The sequence below is a fragment of the Dendrobium catenatum genome, unplaced genomic scaffold, assembly GCF_001605985.2.
Source record: "Dendrobium catenatum unplaced genomic scaffold, ASM160598v2 fragScaff_scaffold_659, whole genome shotgun sequence".
In the NCBI taxonomy this organism is placed as follows: domain Eukaryota; kingdom Viridiplantae; phylum Streptophyta; class Magnoliopsida; order Asparagales; family Orchidaceae; genus Dendrobium; species Dendrobium catenatum.
In genome coordinates this window covers 686,281-696,364 of record NW_021319121.1, presented here as the reverse complement: position 1 = coordinate 696,364, position 10,084 = coordinate 686,281, and the positions used below count along the sequence as shown (strand labels likewise).

General features: G+C 33.8%; 1 protein-coding gene across 1 annotated transcript; it reads left to right on the top strand.

The window, feature by feature from the left end:
* Nucleotides 1-801: 801 nt before the first annotated feature.
* On the top strand, nt 802-9,724 carry LOC110094737 (transcription factor TGA2.2-like). The gene is made up of 9 exons (XM_028695587.1): nt 802-854; nt 945-1,076; nt 1,147-1,266; nt 1,350-1,409; nt 6,397-6,474; nt 6,549-6,606; nt 7,675-7,946; nt 8,281-8,529; nt 9,339-9,724. The coding sequence occupies exons 2-9, from the start codon at nt 963-965 to the stop codon at nt 9,483-9,485; spliced, it is 1,098 nt and encodes a 365-aa protein (XP_028551420.1). The 5' UTR covers nt 802-854; nt 945-962; the 3' UTR covers nt 9,486-9,724.
* Nucleotides 9,725-10,084: the final 360 nt, after the last annotated feature.

Genomic DNA, 10,084 nt, shown 5'->3' with positions numbered 1-10,084 from the left:
TAATTAGCTCATCAAATTCGACTCACGAGCCATTTATCATATCAAGCACAAACGAGCTCATCGAACCGGCTTGGCTCACTTTCCCCCCTATGTCCTACTCAGTTGCTGGAAAGTTGAATGCAATTTACTCCATTCCTGCATCCCTTTAATCTCGTTCTGATTTGAACATAAAATAGTCACGCAACTGTGATCCTAAAAGCCTACTCTCCTTCCAACACACTGTTTCTCTCTAATAAAAACAAGCCAATGGAGATGGCAGAAAGCAGTAACATTGACGAGATACGCACCTCAGAGGTCTGAAGGAGCAGAAGCCTTAGTTGCAGAAGTGATGGATGAGATCGGTAGAACTGACTGAAGCAACCCCTGTTTGATTGACACATACTTTAATAGCCCAAAAAGAAGGGAGTTATTCAGAGCTCTGCTTTTGTTTTCCTCTGATTCAATTCGGGCGCCCTTCTCATGTCTTTCTTTGATCTTCTTCCCCTTCTTCACTGCACAACCTTCTCGCCATGTACTCACCTCACCTTTTTCGGTACTTGTCGTCTCTCTCATTTTCTTCTTCTTTGCCATTTTTTTTCTTTGTTTTATGGTTTCTTAATCTTATATTTGGGTTTCAGAGGCATGGAGAATGCAAGGAATGGAGGGCTCGAAGAAGCTGCTGGTGGATTTCACATAGGCGACTCTGTGCTTGACCTCAGTCGAAGTAGTATACTGTTTATGCTATTCAAAATCGGATTTTTACTATTTGACTGCGTTTTATGATTCGTTTTTTGTTTGTTTCTTGTCGTTGGTAAGGCCCCATTCTCAGTCCCAGGGCGTCTTCTTGCAATCAGTATGGCGGCTTGGGTAACGTGGTACTAAAAAAATCTGAAATATTCATTCTTTAGATTGTTTTGAGTTTTTTTTTTTCCTTTTGTGAGATCTTTTGATTTTTGGTTTTGCAGAGCGTTCAATCTTTGGAAATGGGCGGCAGGCTCTGCTTTCAAAGGGGAAGTTTTGAGAATGGGGCTGATTCCGGCATGGTGGTTGGAGGTCTCAGGGCGGATGGCATGGACCCCTTTGATAGAATCCGTGAGGTTAGATATATTATTTATTTTCAATTGCTTGGTGGAATGTGAACACTTTGCGTTCGGTTTTGTGTTGTAGCTGGTAGATGAGAGATTTACCGGCGGCAGCGGCGGCGAAGGGGCCTTTTATGGTGGCGGTGGAGGTCGCGTGTCTGTAGATTCTTCTGCGGTGTCTATGGAGAAAACAGGGGATGATAAAGTATGTTTTTTTGTTAATTTCTTATGGAGTTTACTTTATGGTTAGCATTATTTGCCTCTAAATAAGTAATTTGCATAGTGCAGATTATCCGGCGCTTAGCACAGAATCGGGAGGCGGCTAGGAAAAGCCGGCTAAGGAAAAAGGTGAGGGCTTTTAAAATCCTTTCTTTGGAAATGCAGATGCTCTTTTAGTTGTTTTGCTTTGCAGTTCTGCAGAAATAAGCTCAATTGTTTCAAAAGCTTGTATTCTGCATTCATCTTTGGAGAAACTATTAGGTAGGTTTTACAAAGTGGGTGATGAGAGGAAATATTTGTGGAAGAGAGAGTGCATATCTCAGCGTGTGCTGCTTGTCACCTTATATTTACTCCAGAAGATTTTTTGATGTAGACAGCCCAACAACTTTCAAAATTTTTATCAAGTAAATTAAGTGCTATCAACACATATTAAAGGCTGCTTTGTACTTTGGTATTTCCTTATGTGGTAAGACAATTAATGTATGACATATTTAAGCTGAATTGGAAATCATGGCAGCAATTGCATACTTTAATGGCGTACTGCCCCTTGTATTTAGATGAAATAAGAGTTGAGTTTGTGTTTATTTCCTTAATGATGGCCCATCCATGCTCTTTATTCTCTTCTATCTCTATCCTTTTTGTATCCTTTACTCTTGCACTCCAATTTTTTGCATCTCTCCTTTTTTAAGATTTTCCTTGAGATCTGATTACCTTTCTGTTTTTCTAGCTATTTCATTATGAATCTCTTTACCATTTTGATTTGATAGTTAATGTTGCAAAAGTGGGTTGAGGCTAGCCATGGTTGGTGGGGCAACACAACCAACATTGGGTTCGTTGGAGATTGGTGTGGGGCTGGCCGATGCGGCTTGCAATGTTGGTTGACTAAGAGTTCATGTTTTGAAAATAATGAAACTAAATAATTTTTTTTGAATATTTATTTTTAATACTCAATTTATTTTTCAAATATAAAACAAAATTATTGAAAGAACTTAAAACAAACAAAAAATTTGAAAATAGAAATAAAAAGTGATGTTCAATGGCCTTTCATTTTTTTTATCTTAGATGGTTTGTTCACATAAAATGTTGGCCTTTTGATGACCCTATTAGTGTTGCAATCCGAGAACCCGATTTTGTGTTTTTGATGATTATAAACATATTTAGTTTTTTATTTTATTTTCTCCTATTTTATATATTGCATACATTTTTCTTGTGTGCTAATAACATTTCTAGTTCAGTATACACTAAGTACCATAAAAAAATAAGAGTTGAATTGTTGAAGAAATCATTGTGTTGATCAATTACTTTTTGAAAGAGTATTTTATTTTTCTTGAGTATATTTTTTTAATAGATATATATTGGCTTAGCAATCATGCGCACACACACTAGGGAGAGTGAAATTAAACATTATAATTTTTTTTATGATCGTATTGGACTTTCTTGATTGTATTGTACGATTCATGCAACCAAAAAAATAATTAAATGTTTAATCAAATGTGGTTAATTTGTATTGGGCTATAATTAATCTATTGTAAAACCACAACATCGTACAAGATGTTCAGCTTTATTTGATATCCCTGATGTGATTTAAATTAAGAAATAATTTAAATTTTGAAAATTTTTTGGATTGTACTATACGGACTAGTTTGTACTTTATTATGTTTAAAATTTTTGCCTAATTTAATCTCTATGATTAAGCAATTGAATCTGGATTAATTAAGCTTGATGACTGTAATGTGCGGTCATGATCATACTTGAGGATCAACAAAGCAACCCTTTGGACTATAATTAATCGTCCATGGATTTGTACATTATAAACTACTATTTGATTGAATTAATAATACTACGATTTTAGATCATAAAGCAGAGGTTGAATTAATCATATTGTACTATATGAGTGTCGTTCTGGATGAACAGAAGCGACATAATTGTAAATTATAAATTTTTTAAAAAAGTTATATATAAACTCTTTATAATTTTAGAAGAGTCTTTAGGTAGTCAATGATTTATGTTTCTTTTGTGATAGAGTTTGGAGAGAACATAGTAATGGAGAGGGATAAAATTCTTGATGGATTTAAGTGCGAGTGAGAGGGATTTTCACACGGTTGCTTCGGTTGACATGCACTTGAGGTCCTCTGGGCTTATTGTTTTGCCTCTTGAGATAAGTTTTGTGAAGGAAGGACTTTGGGGCCAAAATATCGTCTGCAACTCTGCTGAACCATGGCGGTGAAAGGACTCGACGACTTTACCGAACCAAGGAGGTTAAACGAGGACACAGAGATTCCATTGTAATGAGGAGGTGAAAAAAGGACATGACGGTTTCGCTAAACCAAGGTGGAAGGACATGGCAGCTTTGCCGAACCAAGGAGGTGACTTGAGGGATTCTCCATGTGTGAAGAGTATGTAAAGGTGCATTTTTTGCATATGGCAAGGGAGAAGGGCTTTTTTGCCTAGCTGTGGGTTGAAGGAGAGACATTGTGTTGGTGCAATTCCCGAGGAGAGAACTTCGAGTGGTGGATGTTGGTCAAGTTGGTCGAACCATTATAAAAATCAATTTACAACTTTATTTTTCGCATTTACTTTATATATTTTACTTTATTGCAATTATATTTATAGCATTATGGTTTGATTGTGGTTATATCTGTGAAATAAGTTTGCTGTGGTTAATTTTGATTCATATTTGTGTTAAAAAAATTGTTTTCTACAAAATTTAAAAACAAAAAATTGTAATTATTCTGAATTGTGTAGTGAGTTGATCTATATTGTTTATTCAAAAGCTTTCGCATGAAATTTAAATTTGACTTTTTATTCAAAAGGTTTTTGAAGAAATTTTCAAATCACCACCAATACACCTCTCTCTTGTTGTGTCATTTTCACGTTCAATTGGTTTCATAGCCAATTATTGAACTTTCAATAGGAGAGGAGATGCAGTAGATCCAGCCTATGTTAAGATAGGTAGAGCTAGAACTAAAGAAACTTGGTTATAATGTATTAGAAATGATTTTTTTATTAAATTTAAATGAGGATTTAATTCTTAATAAAACACAATAGAGAAAAAAATTTCATGTTGTCAGCTCAATGTAGTGGGATAAAAGCTTGTTGTTATTGTTGTATTATTTTGTTTAGAGAGAATATATTACATTTTAATTTAATACACCCAATTTAATAAGGTATTATGTAGAATACAAAGTTCTAATTGTACATTCTCTATAATTTGTGTAATTACATGATTAAGTTGTTGCAAGGATCTTATTGACTTATATTTTTTAATTCACAATATATAATTCAATATTATATCATAACTTCGACAAAATCAATAAAATGTTAATTTAAGAATCATTTTAAGAAATATTATGAAATTTCACTCCGTTTATAGACAATTTTTGAAAAAAATAAACCCTGAAACATAATTGTATTTTTTTAATCATTTATGTAATTTTTAGAATTTAATTGTTATGATTTGTAACCCATTTTTCCTTAAGCCTACTAGTCATTTTGTGGATCACCCTGCTTAAATATTTTTTTCAATCTCTGTCATGTCCATTTAAATTATGATTGATTTGTATCCTCCTTTGCGTGATTGCATTTTGACAACATGACTCTCTCTTGGGAGCACCTCTCGTGGACTTCTCTTGAGGATACTTCTTGTGAAGGCCCCTCAAAGAAGCTATTTGTAAGTTTTTCTTTTAGGAGACCTTTTGAACAACAGCTAAAAGTCCCATGCTTCACCCAATGATTCTCTTAAATCATATGTTTTGAACACAATTTGTAGAATCATTTATTATAGATATGTCTAAATATAATGTGTCATGTCAATAGGTGATTTTGCACATATATTAGCAAGTAATGCTGTTAGCCTTATATTGCAATAATTGTCAAAGTAAATAATGCTCGCTTTTATAAGTATGTCTGAGTCTAAAGGGCATTGCTGTCTTAAAGGAACTTGCTCATTTATTTGTATTTATTCTCGGCCCTCCTACGAGAAGGCATTGGGATTCTAAGTCATTATTTATCGTTCTTAATTAGCTTATTGTCTTGAACAAATGAGTAATAAGGTTGGGTTAGCATTAATGACTCGATATAATTGCTTAAGTCTGAAATTAGTTTTAAACTAGGTTTGGGCTCTATTGAGTCAGCTTAGGATAGAGTCATGGTCATAGTGATGGTGCTTGCTAGTTTGTGATTTTATTATGTTAGTTAAGATTGAGTTGATTTACTTTGATGAACCCAAGCAAATTTGATATCATAATTCCCTTGACCTTTTAGGTGGTCAATAATAACATGATTGATCCTAATTAGGATAATCTCACAATATGCTTAATCTTGTCTTAAGGGGTGATTGAATTTTATTCTTTCAAAGCTATGCTTGACCAAGAAAGTTATTTGGAATTTAAGACAATGTCTATCCTTCTTAAAAAGTTATGTTATGTTAACGATTAGTGATTATTTTTTGGTCTATAAATAGGATTGGGTTAGTTAGCTTCCTAGAGTCAACTTAGGATAGAGTCAAGAACGTAATGGTGGTGCGTATCAATTTAAGTCAGTGTTAGATTAGTCAAGATTGCATTGATTTAGTCTGAAAAACCTAAGCTTATAAGTTTTCAAATTTTCCTTGACCTTTTAGGAGGCTAATAGTGGCAATATTGTTTGACTTCCCCAAAAGCGTAGCATGATAGTTCATGCCTTAGAATGCAAGGTTTTTAAACTTGTAATGTTTTTTTCTTCAAAACTACGTCAATCAAGATTATTCTTTAAAGGATGAAGTTTTGGGGTCTTTAAATTGCACGTATTTGTCCAAGGGTCTAGGGGGGGATGCACAATGAGAAAAAAAATTCTTTGAAAAAATTGAGGATTTTCCATAACATATTTCAATCAATACTAAATTCAAATGCTTTATTATCAGTTATTAAAATTTACAGCCATGTTGTTAGAATAGTAATTTTTGTTTCTATTTTATTTTAGCAATTTCTCACCATGAAATTATTAAAAAATTGTTCATATTTCATTTTTTTTTATATTACACTTTAATTTTTCTAATTTTTCAGAGATTCAATTGTGTAATGTTTCAGAACATGATAAATATGATTTCTAGTGTAGTAATTATCTGCTTGTAAAGTAGGCATATGTTCATCATCTCGAAAGTAGTCGGTTGAAGTTGATACAACTAGAACAGGAGCTTCAGCGAGCACGCCAGCAGGTATTTTAACTCTTCTTAGCCATCATTTATCAATTTTGTTATCAACATTTAACTCCATTTTCCTTGGTTCACAGGGTTTGTTCAGTGCTAGTGGTTACCTTGGTAATCTTGGCCTTTCAGCTGGAATGAATGGTATATTTGCTTAAAATTTCCACGAATTTTAGCAATTCATGTTGTCAAAATTGGCATCAAACTTAGAATTTGTTTGGAACGGCTTTCTTATTGCTTTTCAAAGTAGCTTTCTAGTACAAAATAAAAAATTTTGTACTAGAAAGCTGCTTGGAGAAGCAATAAAAAAACCGTCCCAAACGAAACCTTAGTTGTTTTCAAATTAGCGTGCAAGAAACATAATTGATGTTTAATGCGTGTGATTTTGTTTTCCTAACTTAGAAGTTTGATGGAGAATCATTGCTTAGGTTTTTCCTTGGCCAGCTAAATATGGAAGTCTTGATTAACTTGACCATCATTATCATAATTATTCAAATTATTGTCAGAATACATATACTTGAGTTACCTAATTTGTCCTCCTTTTATCTTATCCATCCTAATACTTAATATTGTGCTGAAAGGTTATGATAGAGTTATTGGTGCAGGATTTACTTTAGTCAGGCATTAATTTTTCATTCGCCAATTACTTAACAAACCATTTTTTTCATCACAAAGACTAGTCTGATAAATGCAAATCCATGTCTTCTCTTTATCACCTAAACACTTAGGCTTCGTTTGGGATGGCTTTCTTACTGCTTTTTAAATCAGCTTTCTTATAAAAAATTTAAATTTTTGTACTAGAAAGATGCTTTAAGAAGCAGTAAGAAAGCCGTCCCAAACGAAGCCTAAAACTCTTGAAATTTTGAGTTTACTAAGCAAGAAATGAGAGAACATATGAATTTTTTATGCTTAGAAATGTTGGAGAGCATATTACAAATTCTAGAATAATTTAGGATTTTATCCTATAGTTTACAATCTTTTAAATTCCATGGGAATTCGCTTACAAATTAGGCATTAATTTTTCATTCTTCAATTACTTAACATACCATTTTTTCACCAAGTAACAATCAGTAAATGATTGGTTCTATTAAGTTTTAACGTGCCGAACATATAGTCTGCTAAGATCACCAAAAGTGCCACAGCTTATGTTTATGTGATGAGAAATTTTACAAGTTGATCATGAATAGTTGATTGTCCTTAAAAACAATTTAGGTGCCTTGGCATTTGATATGGAGTATGCTCGCTGGTTAGACCAACATCAAAACCAAATAAGTGATCTGAGATCAGCTTTTAATTCTCAAGCAGATGATGAAGAACTAAGACTTATTGTTGATGGTTTAATGTCACACTATGATGTTCTCTTCAAGCTCAAAAGCATTTGTACAAGGTCTGATGTCTTCCACATGCTTTCGGGCTTGTGGACAACACCTGCTGAAAGATGTTTCATGTGGCTCGGCGGTTTCCGTTCCTCTGAACTTCTCAAGGTGATTTCAACTTTGCAGTACCTTTTCTTAATGCAGTAACATATCTCATTATCAAACTTAGACTTTGTTTGGGATCATTTTTTTCCTACTTCTTAAAACAGCTTTCTAGTACATAATTTAAATTTTTTGCATTATAAAACTGCTTTTAGAAGTAGTAGAAAAGCCATCCCAAACAAAGCCTTAGCATCTTCATTATTCATTGTGAAATAACAAGCAAAATGGCCAACAAGAACAAAAAATCATCAATGAAGGAACTTTAGTGATCAATAGTTCACTACAATCAACAACAATATACATAAATAACTCAATTGTCTAAGCAAACTAGTATTTGCAGATGCTTGTGAGCCACCTAGAGCCATTAACAGATCAGCAACTTATAGGCATATGCAATCTCCAGCAGTCTTCGCAACAAGCTGAAGATGCTTTGTCTCAGGGAATGGAAGCTTTGCAGCAGTCTCTTACAGATACCTTGTCACCTGCTTCTTTTAACACTAATCCTTGTTCTGATAATGTTGCTAATTACATGAACCAAATGGCAATTGCAATGAGCAAGCTTGGAACACTTGAAAATTTCCTTCGGCAGGTATAACCTCCCAAAAATCTGGGAATATTCTTTTGCTGTGTTTTTTTATTAAATTTTTATTAGTTTATGATAGGAAGTACTTGTAGATCTCAAGTATTTCCTATCAATTTTTGAAAAATAGCGAGCTTTATGTACCAAAATTCATGCAAAACCAAAAAAACAGTAGATAATTTGTATTATTTGATAAAAGGGAAACGGAAAATAACAAGATACAATTAATCCTCTCTTCGAGAAGAGGAGGATTGATCTCTCCCAAATCTCTAGACGCCGTTAGAGCCCAAAGGAAAACCTAAATCTATGAGATTTCAAATTTCAGCCCAAATTCAAGATGCTTTAACACTAGGAAAACAAACTATTTAATGAACACAAATCAAAAGGAAATCCCTAAACAGTCCTTACATTCAAATTTTTCTCCCAAATCCCTCAAAAATCCTTCCTAAATTGCTCCACTTGGGCGTTTGGATCGCCCAATCTATGTAGGAGGCGGAGATCCTGCCTCTGTTGCGTTGGGCTAGTCCCGTGCGGCCCGGTTGGACCGGTCCAACGGTTTCTTCACTTTTTGCTCAACTAAGCCATGAGTCAATGACTGATACTAGCTTTACATGACATTTGCTCTCTTTTTCAACAGAAACCAGCAAAGAATCTTAAATTTGTTTCTTTAGAAATATTCACAAAATTAACACTATAATAAGTGAAGGAAAAAGCTGTTGCTTTTATTGGTTTCATCAAGAACTTCTGGGATTAAAGATTTGGCTATCTTTTGTGCATCTGAATATCTCTATAAAATTTCTTTTTTGTTGTACAAATAGGCTGATCTTCTGCGGCAGCAGACATTGCAGCAGATGCATCGAATACTAAGTACTCGTCAAGCAGCTCGAGCCCTTCTTGCCATCAGTGACTACTTCGCTCGCCTTCGAGCTCTCAGTTCTTTGTGGTTGGCTCGACCAAGAGATTAACAGCAAGATGTATATTCAAGCTAATTGTGTTAAATTAACTAGTAGAAAGTACTTGAGTTTACTTACAGTAGCCATTCTGTTCCATGATTTGGAATGCGAGGGCTCTTGATTGTTAGTTTAGTTGCTGTAGTAGTAAGTTTTATGCTGTTGGTGTTATTTATTTAGTGCCACTGCAGTTTCCTTAAACTTTAATCAGCTACCATTATGGTTAGAGAGAAGAGTTATTGTTGTATGCTTTGGCAATTGAGTTATTATTGTATATTGTTGTTGATTGTAGTGGACTATTGATCACTAAAGTTCCTTCATTGGTTCTTGTTGGCCATTTTGTTTGTTATTTCACAATGAATAATGAAGATGCTTAGGCTTTGTTTGCGATGGCTTTTTTATTGCTTCTAAAACTTATTTTATAATACAAAAATTTTAAGTTATGAATTAGAAAGATGCTTTAAGAAGTAGGAAAAAAAAACGGTCCCAAACAAAGTCTAAGTTTGATAATGAGATTTTATATGTTGCTTTGTCACATATTTGGACTAGATTAGAAGGTAAGTGGCTTGAGTATGATAAAACAAAAGATTGCATTATTTTCATTTTTTCTTCTA